This window comes from Mastigoproctus giganteus, chromosome 7 (genome assembly GCF_048544385.1).
Source record: "Mastigoproctus giganteus isolate SK-2022 chromosome 7, ASM4854438v1, whole genome shotgun sequence".
Lineage (NCBI taxonomy): Eukaryota > Metazoa > Arthropoda > Arachnida > Uropygi > Thelyphonidae > Mastigoproctus > Mastigoproctus giganteus.
The window spans coordinates 103,470,373-103,497,869 of NC_143581.1; the positions used below are offsets into that span (position 1 = coordinate 103,470,373).

Below are 27,497 nucleotides of genomic sequence, written 5' to 3' on the forward strand. Positions count from 1 at the left end.
CATGCTGAATGCTGATGGGATTCTTCCTCTTTCTCAGAATAATCACCTGAAAGGGCATAAATTCAAACTGAGGAAAGACAGTTGTAGGATAGATGTGTGGAAGTTTGTCTTTAGCCAGTGGGTGTTGATTGCAGGAACAAACCACCATCTGCATTGTAGAAGTTGATAGCTTAAATAGATTCAAGGCAGAACTAGACAAACATTTGGAGCAAGTAGATAGGTGCAGTGAGCAGGGTTTTTTTTTTTTTTTTTGGCTGATGCTATATAAGCTTGCTTTCTTGCATAATGTGCCTTTACTAATGCTAATGATCCTATCCATAATTTACCTTCTTTTATATGCCTACAGAGCCTTGGCGTATTCTGGATATTCTTACCGACAACACCTCAAATTTCTTTTTCTTGGAATTGCAGCAAAGTGGTTGCTTACTATGCTCCTGGCAATCCTTAAAAGAGTGACCTTCTTTTGAAGAATATCCACACGGTATTTCCCCTCTTACAGAACTTAGTAACATGTCCATACATTAGACATTTATAACATTGTGTAACTGGGAAAACTTCCTTAAACTTACAGGCATTCCATCTTATATAAAGTCTTGTTTAATCACTAACAATTTGCCATCGTTTCGATGACAACTGTAACAGCCAATTATTCATTTGGGTGGACTTATTGCTATTCGTACAGAGCAGCTCAAGAGCATCCAAGAACTTTTTCTCACTAATTGAAAAATCCTTAAAATTATTTTGCTAAAACTGTTCAAGATTTAGGCCTAAATGAATGACAGATGAGCTAATGAGACTTGTGGCAGATAAGAAAAAAAAAAAGCTTGAGATACATATAAAATATCAGGTGACACAGAAGACTAGGGTAGACATAAGCTTGTCTGTAATCAAGTCACAAAGGAAGTTAGGCAAGTGAAGGCAGATTATAAGAAAGCTTTGGCAAAGGATGCAATGAAAAATAGCAGAGACTTCTTTACTTATGTAAATCATTAGAAGGAAAGGGATGAATCAGATCGGTCCACTCGATATCAATGGTTCGATTGTTGATGATCTTGCTGAGGTAGCTGACAAACAATGAATATTCTGCATCTACATTCACACATCAGTAAGTCTGTAGGGAAGTGGAGGGCAGAAGCTTATCAAACTCTAGCAGGCAGCTAAATGATTTTTCAATAACTGAGAGAGAAAATAATGGAGTCACTTGTTAAAGAAGCACTGCAGCAAGACTTCAGTTATAGTTCAGCAACAGCATGAGGTTAGTTAAGGGGAAGTCTTGTTGGACCAATTTTAGCATTAGCATTAGTAGAGGCATACGATGCAACAAAGTAAGCTTATGCAGCATCAGCCAAAAAAAAAAAAAAAAAAAAACCTCCCATTTCACCTCCCTCCACTCGTTCCAAATGTCTGTCCAGCTCAGCCTTAAATTTATTTAGGCTATCAACTTCCACAACAAAAGATCGAAGTCTCTTCCACCAATCAACTGCCTGCCGGCTAAAGGCAAATTTCCACACATCAATTCTACAACTGTCTTTCCTCAATTTCAGTTTATGCCCCCTTCAGGTTTGTAATCTGAGCATGAGGAAGAATTCCAATAGCATTAAGCTTGCTCAACCCAGTCAAGGCCTTATACACCTCAATCAGATCACCTCGTAGGTTCCTACTCTCCAGGTACTGCAATTTTCAGAACTTAAGCCTTTCTTGGTAAGAGCACCCCTTTGTCCCCCTCACCAATCTTGTTTCCCTTCTTTGTACTCGTTCTAGCAACTCTACATCCTTCCTAAAATGAGGCCTCCAGACCTGTACAGTACTCTAGGTGTAGCCTGACCATTCCCTTGAATAACGGGATAATCACCTCCCTGTCCCTGCTAGCAAAATTCCTATATATCATTGACATGACTCCATGACCTGCCCTGGCAGCCCATCTGCACTGCTCAGGAAACTTCACATTTGACTGCACAATTACCCCCAGGTCTTTTTCACTTTCCACTTCCCTGAGTGTAATACCACACAGTTGGCACGTTTCTCTTTGGTTATTGCTTTGAATTTGTCAATGTTAAACTTCAGTTGCCAATTCTCAGCCCATCTACCCAACCTTTCTAGATCCAGTTGGAGTAGCATACTGTCTTTACTGTCATTAACAATCCTGCCAACCTTTGTATATTTGATTGGATACTACACTGTGGTTACAAAGAAACTGGATGCAAAAAAAAAATTTTGACATCCTATACTTCGATTTTAGGTCAAAGTCAATGCAACAAGGCATCATGTTTAAGAGTATAAATAATCTATATAATATTGGTGTAGATACACCATAGAAAACTCTTAAACAAAAAAAAAAACTACATTTGTAGCATGAAAGGGCATAATTTTATCTGTATCTCATCTCGTGCTCATCCTTCACAATGAGTTGCCATATATTGCACTACCTTGAATAAGTAATGCTTCACTAAAAGAGAAGACTGCTGTTACTTATTCTCAGTGGGCCAATAAGCCTTGAAACGGTGCCATCTGGGTGGTGATGGTGCCCACCGAGAATAAGAATACATACACTGTGGACACTATGATAATGACGCTTGCATTATATATATCTTCTTAATGGGAACAGAAATGTGACACTTACATAACAGCCTAGCAGCAATAGATCTCGTAGAGAACACATACGTAAACTTGCACTGAGTGGAATAAAAGGTTCACACTTTACATGGTATATGATGACACTGCAGGAATGTTGCAGTATATATTTCTTCTTGATGGCAAGAGAAATGTGACACAATACATAACAGCCGAGCAGCAATAGATTTCCCAGAGAATACATACACTGTGGACACTGTGATGATGACACTGTGGTTAAGACTTCACATGCAAGATGGTGACAGTGTGGGAATGTTGCATCACATATATCTTCTAAATGACAAGAGAAATGTGACAACTACGTAACAGCTTAGCAGCAATACATCTAACAGACAACATACATAAACCAGTACTGACTGAGATAAAAGTTTAAGACTTCACTTTGTAAATGTACACATAATTATTCGATAAACTATTACTTCACTTAATTATTCGATAAACTATTACTTCACTTAATATCAATACACTATTCATAATAATTAATGCAATAAGTTTGGAATCAGTTATTAATTAGCTTTTTTTTTATTATTATTATTTTTTTTTGTACATTTCATTAAATAATTCCTGATTCTATCAATTATGATAAATTACCTTAAATGTTCCTTTGAAAATCAGTACAATCGTACTCCCGAATTATTACATGAAAAACACTTCTTATTCATAATGTCAGTAGACAAATACAAAAAAAAAAAAAGATGATGATAATAATACACAAATAATAATAGTAATCAAAAATGCAATTAAAAATGAACTCGCTACACTTAACGAATATTATTTTTTTCAAATACACTAATAACTTTATTAGTATTGGGCATGTGCGTTAGTACTCTCTGGGTTTTGATTGATAGGTTAGTTTATAGGTCCGATATCGGTGGCACTGGGAGTAATTCAGCTAGTTGACACTGTATCTTATTACTCTGTGATACCAGGGTACCTGCCCCTCCACTGATGAAGGGTCAAATAAGCCTTGAAACGGTGCCGTCTGGGTGGTAGTGCCCACTGAGAATAAGTAACAATAGTCTTCTCTCTTAGTGAAATGTTACTTATTCAAGGTAGTGCAATACATGGCAACTCATTGTGAAGGATGAGCACAATATGAGATACAGATAAAATGATGCCCTTTCACACTACAAACATAGTTTTTTTGCTTAAAAGTTTTCTATGGTGTATTTACACCAATATTATATACTTGGATTTTAGGAAAGTTTCTGATACTGTTGCACGTGGAAGACTACTATAAAAATTGGAGCAGAATGGCATTAAGGGCAAGTTGCTGCTATGGATAAAAGGATGGTTGGGTGGGAGAAGACAGAGAGTAGTAATCAATGGACACTGCTCTTTGTGAACTAATGTTATTAGTGGTGTCCTCCAGGGTTTGGTGTTGGGCTCATTGTTGTTTTGTACATTTATCAATGATATTGATGAAGGTATATCAAGCTTAATATCAAAGTTTGCAGATGATACAAAGGTTGGCAGGTTTTTTATTAATGATAGTAATGACAGTAACACTATGGCAACAGGATCTAGAAAAGTTGAGCAGATGGAATGAGAGGTGGCAACTAAAATTTAACATTGACAAATGTAAAGTACTGCATATGGGTAACAGTAACCCCCAGAGAAATGTACCAACTGAGTGGTGTTACATTCAGGGTAGTGGACAATGAAACAGACTGGGGATAATTTTGCAGTCAAATATGAAGTTTTCTAATTAGTGCAGACAGACTGCAAGAGTATCTCATGGTGTCTTGTCAATGATATACAGGAATTTTGCTTGCAGGGATAAGGAGGTGATTGTCTCCTTGTATAAGGCAATGGTCAGTCCACACCTTGAGTAGTGCATACAGGTCTGGAGGTTTCATTTTTGGAAGGATGTAGAGCTGCTGGAACAAGTACAGAGACGGGCAACAAGATTGGTGAATGGAACAAAGGGTTGCTGTTACTAATAAAGGCTTAAATTCTGCAAATTGCAGTATCTGGAGACTAGGCACCTGCAAGATGATCTGATTGAGGTGAACAAAGCCTTAAATGGTTTGAGTAAGCTCAATGCTGATGGTGTTCTTCCTCTTGCTCAGATTACTCACCTGAGGGGACAGAAATTCAAATTGAGGAAAGTTGTTTTGTTGGTTTTTTTTTTTAGGAGCATTAGCAACTAAGGCCATATTGCTCCGGGATATGCGGTGGGCATTCCTTGACCTTTCCGCATCCTCCGTATTTGGTGGTGACGGGCTCGAACCCCGGTCTAATCAAGAAGCGTGTGCTGCGCACTGCCGCTCCTTCCCACCTGGCTACGGAGGCGCCTAAATTGAGGAAAGAGAATTATATAAGAGATGTGCAGAAATTTGCCTTTTCATTTAAGGAACAAACATGTTTGTTTACTATAAACTAATCCAAGGTCATTCAGGAGTTTTTCATCCAGTCTATAAGACCTTCATTATTATTATCAATTTATTTCTCTGTTGAGGAGACACCACTGGGACAGCCATTGGCTAGAAAGATGTGGGTTACATTATAAGGTGTGAAGTGGACCTCAAGAGCAAAAGGTTACAAAGTCCATGGGATGTTCACCCTGAAAGGCTGAATACAAAATTTTGACATACATGTGTAATTATGATTTTAAATTAGAATATTTCAAATTTTGACATCTTTGGTTGACATTTAGAATAATGAGAAGATATAGTTCAAAGGGGATCAAAATTAAATGCAGTTTTCTGCAAAGTGGCTGTGCACTAAAGTTGTACTAGACCAGTGGTTTTCAACCAGGGTGCCACAACAACATTCCATGGGTGCCATGTAATTTGGGTTTCAGTTACTTAAATTTATTTTTTTTTAAATTTATATGTTTATTTCATTATAAAAAAGTGTACAGTATCTTTTTAATTTTGTGATGATCTATAATTGATGTTTACTGAGTACCTCTATATAAAGAATAAAATTATATACTGTATATATATAATTTGCATTATGAAATGTAATTTTTATAATTATATTATTATAATAACTATCATATAACATATTTTTTTTATATTTTTTACACACACACACACACACACACACACACACACACACACACACACACAGAATCGGATCAAACAGGCAGAAAATTTAGTGGGGGTGCCACAAAACCGCAAAACCAAAATAAATTACTTAGGGGTGCCGTTATTAAAAAAAGGTTGAAAACCACTGCACTAGACAACAGGGGTTGACAAAGACCTGCAACCTGCAGCTGTTGTTGTTGTTACAGAGCTTTTCCTGTTCAATTCTTAGTTGATTGAAGAGTTCTATCTTGTTTGCTGGAAAAAAGCGACTTAGGCTGGCAAGGTTTTTTAAGTTATTTTTGAATATGATGCCTTGTTTCAGCATTCCTGGGGGGATTCTCGATGAGAGTGAAAGAAACCGTCAATGCTGGAAGTTTCTAACCCTCCTTAGCATTAGTTTCATATGATTCATTAGAGTTTCATTAGAGTCATATGATGCAAGAAAGCAAGCTTATATAGCATCAGCCAAAAGAAAAAAATAAAAAACTTCCCATTTCACTCATCCATTTGCTCCAAATGTTTGTTTAGTTCTGCCTTGAATTTATTTAAGCTGTCAACTTCAACAGTGCCAGAGGATTGATTGCTGGAAGTCTGTTCCAGAAATCAACCATCCGCTAGTTAAAAGCAAATTTCCACACATCTATTCTTCAACTGCCTTTCCTCAATTTGAATTTATGTCTCCTCAGGTGATTAATCTGGGCAAGAGGAAGAATCCCATCAGCACTGAGCCTGCTCAAACCATTGAAGGCCTTATACACTTCATTCAGATCACCTCACAGTTGCCTAGTCTCCAGACACTGTAATTTGCAAAACTTAAGCTTTTCTTCATAAGAGCACCCCTTTGTTCCATTCACTAATCTTGTTGCCCTTCTCTGTATTCATTTCAGCAGCTCTACATCCTTCCTAAAATGTGGCCTCCAGATCTGTATGCAATACCCAAGGTGTGGTCTGACCATTGCCTTATACAACGCGATAAGCATATCCTTTTCCCTGCTAGAAAAATTCCTATATATCATTGACAAGACACCATGAGCCACTCTTGCAGACCATCTGCACTGCTCAGAAATTTTCATATCTGACTGCACAATTATCCTCAGGTCCTTTTCATTCTCAACCACCTTCAGTATAGTACCACACAGTTCACATGTTACTCTGGTTTACTGCTACCCATATGTAGTACTTTACATTTGTCAATGTTAAACTTCAATTGTCACCTCTCAGCCCATCTGCTCAACTTTTCTAGATCCTATTTGTAGTAGCATACTGTCATTGGTGTCATTATCAACCCTGCCAACCTTTGTGCATCTGCAAACTTAGACATTTTGCTTGATATTCCATCATTAATATCATTAATAAATACAGAAAACAACAATGGACTCAACACTGAACCCTGGGGGCCTCCACTAACAACATTAGTCCACGATGAGCAGTGTCCATTGATTACCACTCTCTGTCTTCTTCCACTCAACCATTCCTTTATCCACAGCAGCAATTTGCCTCCAATGCCACACTGCTACAATTTGTGCAGCAGTCTTCCACACTGCTCCAATTTGTGCAACAGTATCAAATGCCTTTCTAAGATCCAAATATATGATATCAAAATTATTCTTTGCATCCAGTTCCTTTGTAACCACATGATAGTATCCAATCAAATTGGTCAGACAAGACTTCCCCTTAACAAACCTATGCTGGGTCTGAACTATAACTGAAGTCTTGTCTAGATGATGCTGCAGTGCTTCTTTAATATTTGATCCATATAAGATCCAAATATATGATATCAAAATTATTCTTTGCATCCAGTTCCTTTGTGACCACATCACAGTATCCATCAAATTGGTCAGACAAGACTTCCCCTTAACAAACTCATGCTGCGTCTGAACTAGTAGCGTAGCTACCCTTTTTCGGGCCTGGAAGCAAAAAACATGTTCGGGTCCCTACTTAATGAAAATTGCGAAAACAGGAGACAGCCAAAGACACCGGGCCTATAAAGGGCCCGGAGGCAATTGCCTTGCCTGCCTACATGGTAGCTATGCCACTGGTCTGAACTATAACTGAAGTCTTGTCTAGATGATTCTGCAGTGCTTCTTTAATCAGTGCCTCTATTAATTTCCCCAGAACAGAAGTTAAACTAACAGGTCTGTAATTAATTGTGTCACCCTTTGATCCTTCTTTATGAATTGGGGTGACATTTGCACATCTCCAGTCCATTGGTCTCCAGTCTTGGACTTTCCCCCAAGTCCAAGAAAGCTCTCATAATTATGGCTAAAGTTTGCTTACTTCCTTTAATATAACTGGATAGATCTCATCCACCCCAGGTTCCTTTCTTGTGTTTATCTTCAACAATTTCTCCTCCACTTTGCTCTGAGTTATTACAAAATCATTTAGCTCACTGTCAGAGTTTAACACACCTCTGGAATTAGCAGTTGGGCTAATGTGAAAATGTTTCTTGTATTAATTGTCTGTTTCCAGGGAGGAATTCTGAGATTGGAAAGTAGGATAGCTGTAAAGATAATAAATGGGTGATTCAAGATCCTGATCAGCCATCTCAAGAGCCAGTATTCAATACTGAGAAAAGCTTTCAGGTGGGGCAGAGGACCAAATCTGTGAAGCATACAGTGGGATGGAAAGTATAGATTTCAAGAAATACTTTTTAGAAGGTCTGGGTTTCTAATATATCTTGCATATCTTTATGATATGCAAAAAAACGGTTCCAGAGCTGCAGCAAATAAAAGTGAGGATAGAGCTGCTCCCTGTGGTGCAACCTACAAAATGGAGTAATGAGCCATAAAATCATCATGAGAGATTATGAGGAGTCTATTCTTCAGAATGTTACATAAAATCTTCAGGATATTGCCTTGTATTTTCAAGTAGCAAGATAGAATTTGTTCCAGAGCCATTATCGAGATATTATTAAAAGCTGCAAACATATTAAGGAATATGATATTGAGCTTTCTGCATCCGGAAAAGATCTTAAGGAGATGTGTGACAGTTAATCTTCCATATAAAACGGAGTGTAGGTCAGATGACAATGCCTGAAGCAGTGTTGGGTGAGGGCTGAGATAAGGGTCTTCTCAAAAATCTTCAAGAGGATGAAACTTATGGCTATGGGTCTGTAGTCTTTGGCATTTTTTGGTTTCTTTATTTTGGGAATGGGCCTGACTGCATAGCATTCCATATACAGGGAAGAGTACTTTTTTGAATGATTTCATTGAAGGTGTGCTGCAACACCTCGATAATGTAAGAGATGCTGATTTTTGCCATGAAAAGAGAGAAGTTATCAGGACCAACAGTTGCATTATTAGGAAGTTCATTTATGGCTTTCATGAGGTTTTCTTTGGTAATTGTGATGATTGTTAGAGATGTCTTTCTTAGTGAGATGGGTTCTTCTTTTTCGTTGATTTAGTGAAGGAGGTCAGTTGTTATTCTCCTGTTTTCTTTGGTTGCTAATTGGTTGGGCATGGGAGGTTGTCCAAATGTCTTCTTGGACATTCACTAAATCCCTTGGAAGTCGTGAGACTCTTTTTTCTCTTATCACCAACAATCCTTTTTCCCTGTTTCAGCTTTGAAAATACAGCTGCGTAATGTGCTTGTCTTTTCAGCTTTATGAAGCTTCATAAAGACCCCATTTGTACTGAATGGGGTCATTAGGATCGACTCTTTAGCCACTTCCTGTAATGTCTTTGCTTTTTACGAAAGTCGTTTTTTTTCTGCGAATTAAACCAGTTTTTGGATTTCCCAGTTATCCTTATGACCCTCAGCTGGAGAGCTTCATCTGTCAGCTTCATGTTTAATTCTTGCCATTTGTATTCTCAAAGTTCTTTGAGGATGTTTGGTTTGATATATTTTACATAAAAGGTCGTTCTGTGAATACCATTAGAAAGTTGAATCCAGTCTTTGGGTGTATTGTCTGTAAGATATTACTGTGGCACTACTGGCTGCTGTCTATGCTAAACACATTATAATGTGTTCTTGAATTTTGTTGAAAGTGTGGTATTAAGTAGAGTTATTTGATTTTTTTGGTTTTTATCTTGTTGACAGAGTTGGATTGTAGTGAAGTTCAGTGTATTTTTCAAAATATCAGGTAGTATTTAACTACTTATAGACATTAGTTTATTTTGACAGTTGGAACATTCTAACAGTGAGTTGACTGTTTGCCTATACTACAGCATAGCGTAAATACTTAAAATTTTATCTGGCTATAATTTAAAATCCTGATGCTTAGAGACTGGGGCACCTTAATTAATGAGAATGACCTTATTGTTCTGTGTATCAGGGTTTGAATATGAAGAAATATAATTAAACTTAAAAGCTTAAAAGAAGTGATTTTTGGAAATTATAGCTTATTAATGCTTACTTTGATTAATAAGCATAAATTAATAAAATGAGTGCTAACAAAGATACTGTGTCACAAGAGGGTAACAAAACAAATAGGAAATCCACTGGTAAAATTCAAGTACTCCCCAAGATTAAGCCTTTTGTAAGTAATGATGAGGTAAACAAAGTGAATGGGTTTTTTAACAAACATGTGGAAAGCAGTGATGGGTTTTTAAATTCTGATAGTAAGGGTTCCCATAGGATATTTTAAGAATGTTTAAGAACCTCCTAAAGCAAGGTAATAAGCTAAAGACTGAAGGGGCCAAATTTGACAGTATTAAGCTCATGACCCTCCTTCTGTCGAACAAGGCAGTGTTGATTAGGCTATGGCTGTTTCTGGAAGGGCCTTGGAATGTGACTTGGATGTCGACAGCTCTGCCTCCTCAAGAAGCAAGCAGAACCCCTGAGAATTATATTATGACAAGAAGTGGTAAATGTGTTTATCGTGATGAAGGAGCGAGTTCTGTGGGCACTCCTACTTCGGTTAAGAGTAAATCTCCTGTTTTGAGAAGGAGAGAAAGGAGGAGCAATAAACATAAGAAAAATCTGACTAATGTATTAAATGAAGTAGAGGTATTTAAGGATAATGATGAAGAAATGAGACAAGTGAACAGGAATATCAAGATGGACTTAAACATTGACAGTAAATATATGAATCCAGTTTAGGATATTGACAATTTTAATAATTCTGTCAACATTGGCGCTGACAAATATCAGTATGCTTTACATGCTTCTGGATATCAGTCACAAGATTTAGTAGAAAACTAACTGGATTATGAACAAGATTTAATAGAGATGGACTGAATAACCAAAATAAGCAGAAACAAGCGCTTAATGATTTTCATAATGAGCCAATCGATGTTTGCCAATGACATGTATGAGAAGAAAGTTAGAGGAATTTTTATTTGCTAAAGAACATGGAATCAATAATGATGCTGTCTCACAAATATTAGCTAGATGGGGTTATCTGGAAAGTTTGGCCTTGAAACTGGGAATAGATAATGAACACCTAAAAGAGAGAAATAGATTTTAGAGGGGTCGCTAACTGAATATATTGCAATAATTACAGGTTTTAGGTGTACTAACAAGCTATACAGTGAGGTTGTTAAAAATGGTGTTAAGGAAAATAGGAAGGATAACATAACTAATTATGACAGCCATGCAAAGCAGAATAATGGGCTTAGAAATAATGTTAGTTCAAATAATGTACTTCTGATTAGGCATAAGCATGATTCTAAACTTAAGTCTAGCATGGATGTAGAAAAAGCAGTCTCTAAAAATCATGGAAAATTTGCTTAAAAGGGTATGAATTAGGAGAATACGAAGACTAAAGGATATTGTGACTGAGACGGAGTCTAGCAAGGAGCTTGAGGATATTAGGACAAATGACCTCATAAAGAAATTGAGATTGAATATCACTAAGCCTAAGAAACCTGGTTTAAAAATAATATTATATGATGTAATTAAGGACATAAACAAAGAACTATTTAATGAGTTATATGAAAGAAACCTAATACATATTTGTCTATGCAGAGATGACTTCAGTGATGAGGTGAAAAGACATTTTTCTATTGAAAACAATAACAAAAATGGAATTAACTTGATCTTGGAAATATCCTGTAGAGTTAAAAAGTTTCTTGATAAACAAACACAGATCTTTATTGCATTGATGTCCTTCAGGTATAAGGAATTTCATTTATTTACCATTTGTTATAATTGTCAAAGGTAATGGCACACTTCTAAGACGCATAGAAGTGATAGGCCAGTTTGCAGTCATTGTGCTATGACGAGTCATAATTTTAAATTCTGTAAAAATAAAAAACTTCGGTGTTGTTCCAATTGTAGCGTGAAAAATCATTCGGTTAGAGACAAGAAGTGTCCTGAATACATATTCGCACTCAGAGTTACTAAGGAAAGAATACATTCTGTGCTTTACAGTAATGAGCAATGCGACTCTTACCCACAGAAATAATACGCACGGCAAACTCAAGATTCTCCAAATTAATGTGCAGTGTGCAAGATCTATAGCAGATGAACTAAGGTTAGTTGTGAACGTGAAAGGATTGACATTGTCTGTGTTCAGGAACCTTATATTTATAGAGGTCAGCTAACTGGATATCCCAACTCTATTAGAACTGTCTGAAAGAAATGTCACAAAATAAGGGCTGCTATACTAATTTTCAGCTCTGATCTGGTTGTGACCAGAATTGATTCCTTGGGGAGTACAACGTCTACAGAAAGGATAGACAGGATAGGAAGGGAGTAGGGGTTATGCTATTAGTTAAGAAACACATAAAATCCGAGGAAGTGAAGCCAGTCAACATCGCTGGACAGTGCAGGGTCGAGTCAGTTTGGTGTGACATAAGCATTGGGAGATCACAATTGAGAGTAGGAGTGTGCTATAGGCCTAATGACTCTGATGAGTATAATAAGAAACTGTACAGGGAAATAGAGTGGGCCAGTAAATCAGAGAGTCTTATAATGGGGGATTTTAATTTCCCAGATATTGACTGGAATTTGTGGGTTGGTCACTCAAACACTAGCAAGGGTTTTGTGCATTTACTGGATGATTGTTTTCTACATCAGCATGTTAGGGAGGCAACTAGAGGGAACAATACTCTTGATTTGATTATCAGTAGTGATTCTTCATGCATTAAGAATCTGCAGATAGACGAACCACTAGGTGGTAGTGATCACAGTGTGCTGAAGTGGGATTTACTCAAAGAGGTAACTACCATTAGGGGTAAAGGGAAGGGTTATTGCTTTCGTAAAGGTGACTACGATGGACTGAGACAGTATTTAAATTCTATACAGTGGGACCAACTGATGATGTTACCAATAGCAAATTCAAAATGGGAAGCATTCAAAGAACTTATCTTGGAAGTTACTAGGCTTTACATACCAACTAAGAAATATTGTTCAAGGTTTAGGCCTAAATGGATGTCAGATGAACTAATGAGACATATGGCAGAGAAGAAAAATGCATGGGATACATATAAATTAACACGTGACACAGAAGCCTATGATAGATATAAGTTGATCTGTAACCAAGTTACAAAGGAGGTAGGCAGGTGAAGGCAGATTATGAGAAATCTTTGGCAAGGGATGCAAAGAAAAACAGCACATAGTTCTTTACTTATGTAAACTCTAGAAGGAAGGGGATGAATCAGTTTGGTCCACTTGACATCGATGGTTCAACTGTTGATGATCCTGCTCAGGTAGCTAACAAACTAAATGAATATTTTGCATCAACATTCACACATGAGGAGTTATTCAGCAAGGGGAATGCCAGAGGTGTATTCAACTCTGGCACTAAGCTGTAGAATCTTGTAATAACTGAGAGTAAAGTGGAGGAGAAATTGTTGAAGATAAACACAAAAAAGACACATGAGGTGGATGGGATCTATCCAGTTATATTAAAGGAGGCAGCAAAGGAAATAAGCAAACCCTTAGCCATAATTATGAGAGCTTCCTTGGACTCAGGGGAGGTACCCATAGACTGGAGATGTGCAAATGTGACCCAATTCACAAAGGAGAATCAAAGGCTGACACAAGTAATTATAGACCTGTGAGTTTAACTTCTGTTCCAGAAAAATTGAGCTGACTGGGCTAGCCGAGTGGGTAAAGTACCTGCCCGGCAACCCAAAGGTCGCGGGTTCGATTCCCGCCTCGGGCTTGGATCAAAGTACTGCAAAAAACCTTGGGAGGTGCAATATGGCCACAGAAGCCGATGCGCCAACAACTACCAAATCAATCAATCAATCAGAAAAATTAATGGAAGCACTGTTTAAAGGAACACTGCAGGATCATCTAGACAAGTCTTCAGTTAAAGCTTGAACACAGCATGGTTTTGTTAAGGGGAAGTCTTTCCTGACCAATTTGACTGGATACTATGATACACTCACAAAAGAACTGGATGCAGGGAATAACTTTGATATTATATACTTGGATCTAAGAAAGGCTTTTGATAGTGTTGCACATGGAAGACTGCTGCACAAATTGGAGCAGTGTGGCATTGGAGGCAAGTTGCTGCTATGGATAAAGGGGTGGTTGAGGGGGAGAAGACAGAGAGTGGTAATCAATGGTCACTGCTCATCGTGCACTAATGTTATTAGTGGAGTTCCTCAGGGTTCAGTGTTGGGTCCATTATTGTTTTCTGTATTTATAAATAATATTGATGATGGTATATCAAGCTTAATGTCCAAGTTTGCAGACGATACAAAAGTTGGCAGGATTGCTAAGGACACTATACTGCTGCAACAGGATCTGGAAAGGGTGAGCAGATGGGCTCAGAGGTGGCAAATGAAGTTTAACATTGACAAATGTAAAGTACTACATGTGGGAAACAGCAACCCCAGAGCAACGTATGAACTCTGTTGTACTACACTGACAGTGGTATAGAATGAAAAGGACCTGGGGATAATTGTGCAGGCAGATATGAAGTTCTCTGAGCAGTGCAGATGGGCTGCAAGAGTAGCTCATGTTGTCTTATCAATGATATACAGGAATGTTTCTAGCAGGGATAAGGAAGTGATTAATCCCTTGTATAAGGCAATGGTCAGGCCACACCTTGAGTACTGTATACAGGTCTGGAGGCCTCATTTCAAGAAGGATGTAGAGCTGCTGGAACGAGTACAGAGAAGGGCAACAAGGTTGGTGAATGGAACAAAGGGTTGCTCTTACTAAGAAAGGCTTAAGTTTTGCAAATTACAGTGTCTGGAGACTATGTACCAACGAGGTGATCTGATAGAGGTGTATAAAGCCTTGAATGGTTTGAGCATGCTCAATGCTGATGGGATTCTCCCTCTTGCTCAGAATAATCACCTGAGAGGGCATAAATTCAAATTGAAAAAGACAGATGTAGGATAGATGTGTGGAAATTTGCCTTTAGCCAACGGGTAGTTGGTTGGTGGAACAGACTTCCATCCCTTGTTGTGGAAGTTGATAACCTAAATAAATTTAAGGCTCAGCTGGACAGGTATTTTGAATGAACGGAGGGGTGAAGTGAAAGTTTTTTTTTTTTTTTCTGGCTAATGCTGCATAAGCATGCTTTTATGATGCAAGAAAGCATGCTTTCTTGCATCATATGCCTCTACTAACGCTAATGTGCATCGCATGCAGTCTGTGTGGTATTGAAGCTAGTTGGGGACAATTTTCATTATATCTATGTACTGTCAGCCTGATGCAGACCCTCATTGCTCTCTTAGCTATTTGGAAGAGGCGTTATTCAGGTTGAAAGGCAAAAAAGTGATTATCTGTCTGGATTCAAATGCTAAAATCTTTTATGGCATTCTAGATTTACAGATGCCAGAGGCAGGTTATTGGAAGAGCTGATATCCTCATCTAAACTTGAGATCAGTAATAAGCTGGTGATGAACCGATGTTTTGGACTATTAATGTTGAGTATAACATAGATATTACATTAGCCAATAGTATAGCCTTCAATTTCATATCTAATTGGCAGGTAAAACCAGACTGGATTAATATCGACTGATTACTTTCAACTTAGGCTGTGCTAAAAACAGATTTATTGAGCCTCATTCGTTACAACTTCAAAGATTTGCAATTAAGCACACTGACTGGGGTTAGTTTGACAGATTTGTTAGGACAATTTTTGGTGAAATGTCGTTAGCTGAGTTGGATAGGATTAATGCATTTGATTTGGTTCAATTATTACAACAGAAGTTATTTGATGCCTGGAGGGAGTCAATAAAATTAAAGCAAAGTAAACATGCTCAGGTGCAATGGTGGTCCTCTGATCTTACTGATCTCTGGAGGGAGGTCAACAGGGTGCGTAAGAAGTTCCAACATCAGAAATTGTGGGATAATAAAGAATCTACTGCTAGATTAAAAACTGAGTATCAATTGATCAAAATAAAATATACTAGTTTAATGGCTAAAAGGAAATTTGATGCATGGAAAAACTTAGTGCAGATAGCTAGTAATGAGGATCCATGGGGCATTGTTTATAAGTTGTGTTTGCACAAATTAAGGCCATCTGGTGATGTGATAAGTTCAATGCGTTGTGGAGACTGAAACTGTAGATTGGCTCGGCAGTATTAATGTTATACTTGATCACCTAGTCAATGGATCTTATCATCATGTGGAGGAGGTGAAGCATTTTGATAGTACTGATCAGTTAGATTGTGGTTGTGTTAGTGATATTCAAGAGGAATCATTTTCGGAAGATCTTAATTCAGCTGTTAACAAAATTCGTAATAACATGTGTCCTGGTATGGACCTTATTGAAGGGAAAGCTATTAAGCGTTTCTTCAAACTGTTTCCTGAGCATCCTCTTCTGGTTTTCAACAAACGCCTACTTGAACAAATTTTTCCCTTGCCTTGGAAGGATGTTCTTTTTAAGATCATTTTGGAGTCACCTGAAAAACCTAAAACTGAACCATCTTCTTATCATTCAATTGCACTCCTTCCAGGTTTGAACAAGGTCTATGAATGCATGCTTTCACAGCGAATATTGCAGTATATGCGAGAAAATTTGGGGTTCTCAAATAAACAATATGGCTTTCCTCCTGGTCATGGTACAGCAGATGCTTTAAAATGTTTGGTTAAATTGATTAAAGATTCAAATGCAAAATATGTTCTTGGCATTTTTATTGAATTTGATAATACTGGAAGATCTTAATTCAGATTTTAGAAACAGTTTCTTCAAACTGTTTCTTGAGCATCCTCTTCTGGTTTTCAACAAACGCCTACTTGAACGAATTTTTCTCTCGCCTTGGAAAGATATTCTTCTTAAGATCATTTTGAAGTCACCTGAAAAACCTAAAACTGAACCGTCTTCTTATCATTCAATTGCACTCCTTCCAGGTTTGGACAAGGTCTATGAATGCATGCTTTCACAGCGAATATTGCAGTATATGCAAGAAAATTTGGGGTTCTCAAATAAACAATATGGCTTTCCTCCTGGTCGTGGTACAGAGGATGCTTTAAAATGTTTGGTTAAATTGATTAAAGATTCAAATGTAAAAGATGTTCTTGGAATTTTTATTGAATTTGAAGGGGCTTTTGATATCTCTTGGGACAGTGTGTTATTGATGCCTTGCCTTACAAAATGCTCCCATCAGTTTTATAGCATCATAGTGGATTATTTTAAGGAAAGATCTTTTACAGTTAAGTCTAGTTGGAATTCGGTAACTAGATCTGCTATTTGAGGATGTCCGTAAGGATCTGTTTTTGGGCCACTAATGTAGAAATTGGTATTAGAGGATTGGTTATGAAAGGAATATAGTCATGTTCATATAATTGCATATGCAGATGACCTGGTAATCTTAGTTGAATGCTCTTCATGACTACAAATTGAATGCTGATCTAATGAAATAATAAAAGATCTCGATTATTGGTGTAACTTCCATAAATTAACAATATCCAGGTCAAAAACAAAAATATTATTGCTATAGGGGAACCTATCTGTTCACAGAAAACCTCATGCTGATTGGTTGTGAAAGTTTAAAGTCTGTTAAGAATATTAAATATATATTGGAGTTTTCATTGACAGAGGTCTTACATTTGACATCCTTGACACCCATATCAATTTTCTATCTGAAAAGGTTGCAAAATTTGTTAACATGATAGCAAGAATTACTAGGAAGGAATTGGGTATTAGAGGTAGGGCACTATCTCTTCTTTATGGCTGTTTTCCTTCCTATTGTTTCTTATAGTATCTCAGGTTGGATAGACTGTGTTAATCTTAAAATATATAAGAAAACATATTTTTTATATAAGTTATGTAGTGCATCAATAGGGACAACTGTCTCCTTTGATGCACTACAGATTGTCACAAGGAAATTGCCAATTGACCTCTTTATGATTTACAGAGTAATGACTTTCAACATTCAGCATGGAACTCCTTTTATTATTCGTGATCTTGAGTTGGATTTGGCTAATGATCCTAAGGATGAGGCCAAGTGAATCATAGATATCTTAATGACTCTTTGGAATCACAGATGGCTAACTCAAATAAAGGTGAAATAATTTGCAGGTTCTTTCCCTCTGTTGTTGGTGTTCCGTGAGAAAAATGGTTTGTGCCTAATCTACAAACTATGTTTTTATTAAGGTCGTAGCTCCCGTTTAGCAAAGCTGAATAAGCTGGGTGTTTCGGAAGGGTCGCAGTGTCACTGCATGGCTCTGGAGACATGAGTCATGTTTTTTATTATTGTCCTGAATACTTGGACTCAGAAATTAATTTTTATGCATGTATATAATATATATACATGTATAACGAATGGATTATGAGAAACTTCACTGGGTACGCATTGTTCGCATCTCTGGCCTCCAAGCAATTTAGGCAATAGTGCTGTTGCTAAGCACGAATTAAGAGCTAAAGAGATTAGCAACTTAGTGGTACCTGTAAAACCTATCCAAGTACCTGTCCCACATACCGAGAAGTTGAGCTGGTCACCTACTTTCTACGTATTCTTAGCCTGTGGGCAAATCAAGGCATTTTCCACATTCAGAAAACAGGCACTGGTCAACCTTCTACTGTAAGCATCCTGTTACAGATTTAGGAGAGAGTGGTTCCCCTTTACCCCGACAAGTGGTCATCTATTGTTTTGCGGAAGTGAATCATCCACACTTTGCTATAAATTTCCCCCATTTAGGTTTTCCCCCACATGGTCAGAGTCAGAAGTGTATTGCTAAAAAAAAATAGTATCGGAACGCTTGTCGTAAAAAAAATAGTACTGGAACGCTCGTTCTCCAGAAGACTATATGATAACGCCACATCGACTATACAGTAACTGAATCAGACTTCAGACTCACAGCTCATAGAACAACCAGTTCTAGCGTTCAGACATTGAACGTTCAAGTTTAATTGCGAAATTTATATTTTTGTTTTTAAATAAATTTTTAAAGAAATCTATTAATTTTAAAGATTACTATTAATATATATTTTTAGTGGCAATGGGTAAAATAGATATTTCTCCCTTGGATTATGCCATTGTTTCATAATATTAGGTGTATAAATTTAATGATTTTCTATTATGAAATTTACGGAACATCGTTCAGGTGCGTTCTGGCCCGAAAACACCACTGGTCATAGTACAGGCACTCCCCGGCTTACGTAATACTTGACTTACAAAAATTTGACTTTATGTAAGTTTTTGGCAGCCGGTGCGAACTTAAAAAAATCGTGGGAACATATTTTGCATCCCGCAGGAATAAATGGAGGCATTGTGAAAATATCGTAATGTGAACCCAATAACACATTGGTTTTTTTGGCAATTCATTCCAAGATCTTGAAAGTTGAAATTTTTGCTATATAACTAAGCTATTTATCTTTCTAAAAGGTCATTTTTATAATGGAAATTGCACTACACTTTCATCGTTATCATATGTTCCATTATAAAAATCGATTTTGAATGCTTTTGTGATATTTTTATAAAATACATTTCTGGAGGTCACTACCATTAAACAATAAAAACAATTTGCACTTTCCGGTTTATTGGGCTTTTCTGTTAGTGCAATTTATTATAAACAGGTAGTAAAGTCGATCTTATTGCATTTGCGATAATACCGATAAGAATCTTCTCTTCATTCCTATTTACTTATTACAATGGTGAAGGGAAAGGGACCAACAGAAAGTGCAAGTGCTGGCAGTGCTAGGAAAGAAAAAAAAATTGATTTAGAAATGAAGATGATTAATTAAGAAGTACTAGGCTGGACAAAGTTTGTCATCTATTGCATGGAATTAGGTCTCATTACTTCAACAGTGAATACTATTTTAAGGGACAGTGCACATATAAAAGAATATGTTAAAGGATCAATGCATATAAGATCAACAGCGATCACAAAACAGCGTTCAGGTGCTATATCGAAGATGGAAAAGCTATTAATAATGAGGATGGAAAATCATATTCAGAAGCAAGTGCCTCTGAATCCAATGACCATTCAAGCAAAAGGAAGAAGTATTTATGAAGATATTAAGGATAAGTACGGCGAACCTCAAGCCACGTTCTTGGCAAGCAACGGGTGGTTTAATAGGTTCAAGCATCGTGCTGGTTTCCAAAACAGTATGCGGTGTAGTTGCCAGTGCCGATTCTGCAGCTGAAGAGAAATTTTGTGATGTGTTGGAAAAAACGCCTTCTAAATCTCCACAGCACTCAACTTCCACAGCAGTGTGCTTATCAGCTGGAGAGTTAATTTGGCAACGATGCTCGAAAGGTAAAACTTGCTGACATTATGCCTGTCTCCTCTCTCTTTTTGTAATTTTATAATTTTGAAATTTTTGTAATTTTTCCTGCACATAAGATAAAAAAATATTGAATAAATTTTCATGTTCGTTGAGCATTTTTTCTTTTTTTTGCATCAATCAAATTCAGCGCACATAGTTGCAAGTGCTGCATAAGCATTGAGGGAAATTCCAACTTGATATAAATATATTATATTATTTATATCTGTTTTTATAGTTATTGAAGTATGTGCTAATTTTATTATGATGAGAATATTAAAGTGAAATCAGTGTCTGAAAATAAGCTCTTTAATTACCTGGCTAATTGGCTATGGTACAGAAGGGCTATTTTTATATTTGTGATAGGTGTCTATTTTGTTGGATGGTTTTTAATCTGTTTTTTATTTCGTATATGGTATTACATAAAATAACAAAAAAATACCATATGTAAAATATAAACCATTGCTCACTCATTCCATCTACAATGTAGAGGCTCTCATCATAATCTTCACAGCCTTCTGGTCTGTAAAGTAATCTCACTCTCAGTATACCTTGCCTCCAGCTAAACCACACCATGCAGATTCTATACTAGCATGCATAACTTCTGAATATGCAAAAGCTTTCATTGTGCTTAGGCTGCTTTTGATAAAAAGCATCATCCACTAACCCGTTCTATCTTGTCTATCCTTACTAAATATATTATACACACCACTGTAACACTCATCAACCCCTATCTCTGGAGGGGGAGGGACGCCTCCATAGCCAGGTGGGCGAGAGCAGCAGTGCGTAGCACACGCTTCTTGATTAGACCGGCGTTTGAGCCCGTGACCACCGAGTACGGAGGATGCAGAAAGGTCAGGGAATGACCACCACAAATTCCCCGGAGCAATATGGCCTTAGTGACTAATGCTCCTAAAAACCAAATAACAACAACTATCTCTGAGTGACACAATATTTCTACAACCCAATTATAGTGCTGATGTAAATGTGGTTGCCTGAATCAGAGCTCAAATTCCCTCATTTTATTCATAACACTCCTGAAATAATGGAGTCACCAATTAAAGAAGTAAGAAGCTAATGACTCTGAGTATAATAAGGAACTGTACAGGGAAATAGAGTGGGCCAGTAAATCAGAGAGTCTTATAATGGGAGATTTTAATTTCCCAGATATTGACTGGAATTTGGGGGCTGGTTACTCACACACTAGCAGGGCTTTTGTGGATTTATTGGATGATTGTTTTCTACATCAGCATGTTCGGGAGGCAACTAGAGGGAGTAATACTCTTGATTTGATTATCAGCAGTGATTCTTCATGCATTAAGAATCTGCAGATAAATGAACCACTAGGTGGCAGTGATCACAGTGTGCTGAAGTGGGATTTACTCAAAGAGGTAACTACCATTAGGGGTAAAGGGAAGGGTTATTGCTTCCGTAAAGGCGACTACGATGGGCTGAGACAGTATTTAAATTCTATACAGTGGGACCAACTGATGATGTTACCAACAGCAAATTCAAAATGGGAAGCATTCAAAGAACTTATCTTGGAAGCTACTAGGCTTTACATACCAACTAAGAAATATTGTTCAAGGTTTAGGCCTAAATGGTTGTCAGATGAACTAATGAGGCATATGGCAGAGAAGAAAAATGCATGGGATACTTACAAATTAACACATGACACAGAAGCCTATGATAGATACAAGTTGATATGCAACCAAGTTACAAAGGAGGTTAGGCAGGCGAAGGCAGATTACGAGAAATCCTTGGCAAGGGATGCAAAGAAAAACAGCAAAGAGTTCTTTACTTATGTAAACTCTAGAAGGAAGGGGATGAATCAGATTGGTCCACTTGATATTGATGGGTCAACTGTTGATGATCCTGCTCAGGTAGCTAACAAACTAAATGAATATTTTGCATTGACATTCACACATGAGGAGTTATTCAGCAAGGGGAATGCCAGAGGTGTATTCAACTCTAGCAGTAAGCTACAGAATCTTGAAATAACTGCGAGTAAAGTGGAGGAGAAACTGTTGAAGATAAACACAAGAAAGGCACCCGGGGTGGATGGGATCTATCCAGTTATATTAAAGGAGGCAGCAAAGGAAGTAAGCAAACCCTTAGCCATAATTATGAGAGCTTCCTTGGACTCAGGGGAGGTACCCATAGACTGGAAATGTGCAAATGTGACCCCAATTCACAAAGGAGGATCAAAGGCTGACACAAGTAATTATAGACCTGTGAGCTTAACTTCTGTTCCAGGAAAATTAATGGAGGCACTGGTTAAAGAAGCACTGCAGGATCATTTAGACAAGACTTCAGTTATAGCTCAGACACAGCATGGTTTTGTTAAGGGGAAGTCTTGCCTGACCAACTTGATTGGATACTATGATGCAGTCACAAAAGAACTGGATGCAGGGAATAACTTTGATATTATATACTTGGATCTTAGAAAGGCTTTTGATACTGGTGCACATGGAAGACTGCTACACAAATTGGAGCAGTGTGACATTGGAGGCAAATTGCTGCTATGGATAAAGGGGTGGTTGAGGGGGAGAAGACAGAGAGTGGTAATCAATGGACACTGCTCATCGTGGACTAATGTTATTAGTGGAGTCCCTCAGGGCTCAGTGTTGGGTCCATTATTGTTTTCTGTATTTATAAATGATATTGATGATGGTATATCAAGCTTAATGTCCAAGTTTGTAGATGATACAAAGGTTGGCAGGGTTGTCAAGGACACTACTGACACTATGCTGCTGCAACAGGATCTGGAAAGGTTGAGCAGATGGGCTGAGAGGTGGCAAATGAAGTTTAACATTGACAAATGTAAAGTACTACACATGGGAAAAAGCAACCCCAGAGCGACGTATCAACTCTGTGGTACTACACTGACAGTGGTAGAGCATGAAAGGGACTTGGGGGTGATTGTGCAGGCAGATATGAAGTTCTCTGAGCAGTGCAGACGGGCTGCAAGAGTAGCTCATGGAGTATTGTCAATGATATACAGGAATTTTTCCAGCAGGGATAAGGAGGTGATTATTCCATTGTATAAGGCGATGGTCAGGCCACACCTTGAGTACTGTATACAGGTCTGGAGGCCTCATTTCAAGAAGGATGTAGAGCTGCTGGAACGAGTACAGAGAAGGGCAACAAGATTAGTGAATGGAACAAAGGGGTGCTCTTACGAAGAAAGGCTTAAGTTTTGCAAATTACAGTGTCTGGAGACTAGGCACCAGCGAGGTGATCTGATAGAGGTGTATAAAGCCTTGAATGGTTTAAGCATGCTCAATGCTGATGGGATTCTTCCTGTAGCTCAGAAAAATCACCTGAGAGGGCATAAATTCAAATTGAGGAAAGACAGATGTAGGATAGACGTGCGGAAATTTGCCTTTAGCCAGCGGGTGGTTGGTTGGTGGAACAGACTGCCATCCCTTGTGGTGGAGGTTGATAGCCTAAATAAGTTTAAGGCTCAGCTGGACAGGTATTTTGAACGAACAGAGGGGTGAAGTGGAAGTGGGTTTTTTTTTTTTGGCTGATGCTGCATAAGCTTGCTTTCTTGCATCAAATGCCTCTACTAATGCTAATGCTAATGCTAAGGCAGGATTATTGTGACGGGAACATAATAATATAACATAATCAAGCATAGGTTTCTTAACCCAGTGGTGGTGTCTTCATTTAAGCAAAGATATTAGCGGAGCACCTAACAGGTGCCCACTTTCTTTTCACTTTTCGACACATCATCATCATCATCAGCCATTTTCAATCCACTGCAGGATGAAGGCCTCTCCAGTAACTTACCAGTTCCTTCTGCTTTGTGCAATGGCCATCCATTTATCACAAACTCATGAATTTCATCTATCCATCTCTGCCGTTGTCTTCCAGGTTTTCTTCTAGCTCCTCTTGGGTACCATTCTGTTATTTTCTTAGTCCATCTGTCATCATGTCTTCGAGCTATGTGTCCTGCCCAAGACCATTTTAGTTCTTTAGTTTTGATAAGAATGTCCTTTCCTTGAGTTTGCTGCCTAATCCATGTGTTTCTCTTCTTATCTAACAGTCTGATTCCCAATATAATTCGTTCCATTCTCCGCTGTGTAGTTCTCAGCTTCTCTTCCATTCTTTTAGTGAGTGCCCAAGTTTCACTTGCATAACTCATGGTGAGGAGTATACATTGGTTCATTATTTTACGTTTCAGACAAACTGGGATATTGCTCTTCAGTATGTGACTATATTTCCTGAATGCTATCCATCCAAAATTTATTCATTTATTCTTCTCTTGACATCCAGCCATTTATCATTATTACAGCTAATAACTTGTCCCAGTTAAGTATATAACTACACCTTTTCAATTACTGCTCCTTCAATCATTATGTCCCTTACTATGGCATACTTGTTTACTATTACTTTTGTTTTAGCCATATTCATCTTTAATCCAAAATCCTTACTAACTCTGCATAACTGATTAAGATTTTCCTCTAATTCTTTGGGATCGTGGCTTATGACCACAATGTTATCTGCAAATCGTAAATGGTTTAGGTACTCTCCATTCACATTGACTCCTTTTTGCAACCAGTCTAATCTTCTGAAAGCTTTCTCAAGGGCAGCAGTAAACCGCTTCGAAGATATTGTATCTCCTTGTCGAACTCCTTTCTCGATTTTAAATTTGCTACTGTCTTTGTCTAGTCTAATAAAGGAGGTAGCATTCTCATATATTTTCTTCAAAATCATAATATATGGGGTATCTATGCCTTGTCTTTCCGGTGCCCGAAACATTGCCTTATGCTGTATGGAGTCAAATGCCTTTTCATAATCCACAAATGCCAGGCATAATGGTGTTTTATATTCATTTGCTTTCTCCATTAGCTGTGATATTACCTGAAGGTGATCCATAGTTGAGAATCCTGTCCTAAAGCCAGCTTGCTCTTTTGGGTGATTCTCATCAAGTATTCTTTCTAATCTGTTAGTAATGATCCTTGTGAACAACTTGTAGATGTGGGATAACAAGCTAATTGGTCTATAATTTCCAATTTCTGATTTATCTCCTTTCTTATGCAGCAAAACTATGATTGCATTATTCCACTGCTTAGGCATCGCACTTCATCTTCATCTTCCCCCGGGGCTTTCTGATTCTTCATTTTCTTCAATGCATGTTCCACCTCATCAGGAAGAATATTGGGTAAGTCTTTCTGTATTACTGCTCATGGCAACACAGTTAAGACTAAATATTTTTATATAGTTTACTATCCTGACATGCCCCTTAAAGTTATTTATCCTTGTTTCCCTAGCATTAGCTTCCTTCCTTTGAAACATCACTATTCTTGGCTTTTCTTCTAAATATCATCTTATATTGTCCAAAAAATGGCCAGTTCATGCATACTTGATATTATTAACACAAGTAATTAATAATGCTCTCTTTACCCCTATAAAATCTGACAATCGGTTGTTGACATCGCAAACTGTTGCTCTTGGCAGACATCCTAGTTCAGGTTCATCTATCCTTAATACAAAAATATTACCCATTCCCTTGCCAATGGAGAAAATCCTAATAAAATGAAATCCTCTTGATCCAGAGCAGTTTGCAGTTGACTATTCTATTTTGGGGTAAAATTGGGGGTGATCCACTTGGCAGGTCACTGATATACTTGAATCCTTGATGGTTCCCTGTTTTATTGTCTCTAGAGGGAAAGAATCCATTTCTTCACTGACTCAAATTCACATAACAATGCAACAAAGCTTTAATTTAGGATCAGTACACTCCTTATATTGGAAACAAAGAAAAGAATCATCAGTTGAGCTATCATTATCAAGTAAATCAACCTTTGAATACATTTCACAGGCTGTGAGCAATGAATTTGTGACTTCTATGAAGTTAGAACTCTGTTATTACACCCATTCTCCCAATTAAATATGAAAACCAATATAAAAGAAATGCAGCAATAAAAGAAGTCTGGATTCAATGCCGGCAGCCAATAGGAAAAATTTCTATAAAGTGTAAAGCTTGGTATTTTCAGGCACAAAAAAACTAAACATACTGAATACAAAGTGGATGTAATTTTTTTGTCAAAGCAGTAAGAGTATGCCAAATGGAACTTTGAGACCACAAAATATATGGTCCAATTCTGCAAGTCCTGGTTGATGAGTTATTAGCTTTTTTCACATAGAATGTTTCCTTGAACTTGCATAGTGACTCTGAGAACCACCACTCTACTGTTTGTAAGACTACAGAGCCTATAAAAGCTGTCAACAGACATTCTAAAATATTTATTCCCAATGCCTACTTTTAGGAAGCCAATGAAAATGATCTATTTTAGCAGCCTGAGAGTTGCCACCAAAAATTCTGAATAAATGACAATTAAGTTCTAAATCATCCTCTGATGTTCAAATGCATGACCACACGCATGTAACAAACAAGTCACATGTATGTAATGTGATTAAGTACTTACCCTACCCAAGACTGTTACTGCCCACACAGCAAACTTTTCTGTATCACCTCCAGGAACATCATATCCTCCAACAGATATATCTATGAAGGGTTCCTGAACAGGATCGGCATGAATACTTGGAATCTGAAAGAGGAAAAAATAAATAAAATAATCCATTATTTCAATTACTGCTGCTGCTGCTTTAGAAAAAAAAAGCTGATGAACAAAGTGAATAAATATTTTACATCAATGTTCCCTGGTGAACAGGATTTATGGATTGGGAAAGCAGAAGTATAATTCTAACTGGAGATTAAAGCTTTTATGATATCTAAAAGGACAGTAGATGAGATGTTGTTGAAGCCGAAAGTAAATGAGGCACTTGGGACTGACAAGATCTATCCAATTATGTTAAAAAAGTAGCAAGGAGGCAAGCAGACCATTAGACATAATTATCAGAGCATCCTTGGATTCTGCAGAGATCCCAATAGGCTAAAGATGAGTGAATGTCTTCTGTGTTCACAAAGAGAAACAAAAAGTGAGGCAAGTAATTATAGACCTGCAAGCTTACCTTCAGTGCCAGAGAAAATAATGGAGTCACCAATTAAAGAAGTAAGGCAGGATTATTGTGACGGGAACATAATAATATAACATAATCAAGCATAGGTTTCTTAACCCAGTGGTGGTGTCTTCATTTAAGCAAAGATATTAGCGGAGCACCTAACAGGTGCCCACTTTCTTTTCACTTTTCAGAAAACATTTTAGACCAATTTTTCACCTTTTCTTAATGGATTGCAATGCTTATTGTACTCAATTTTTAAGTTTTTAAATAATTACAACATAATTTAGGGCTAGAGC

General features: G+C 37.5%; 1 protein-coding gene across 7 annotated transcripts in view; it reads right to left on the reverse strand.

Moving 5' to 3' along the window:
- Pex23 (tectonin beta-propeller repeat-containing peroxin 23) overlaps positions 1 to 27,497 on the reverse strand; it is an 851,062-nt gene that overhangs the window by 682,619 nt on the left and 140,946 nt on the right. For 6 of the 7 annotated variants that reach the window (XM_090377813.1, XM_090377811.1, XM_090377809.1 and 3 more), the window contains exon 5: positions 26,664 to 26,786. The exons of the other annotated variant lie outside the window; for it this stretch is intronic. In XM_090377813.1, the coding sequence (XP_090233939.1) occupies positions 26,664 to 26,786 (123 nt within the window). The remainder of the gene's footprint in view (positions 1 to 26,663; positions 26,787 to 27,497) is intronic. 7 annotated transcript variants of the gene reach the window in all.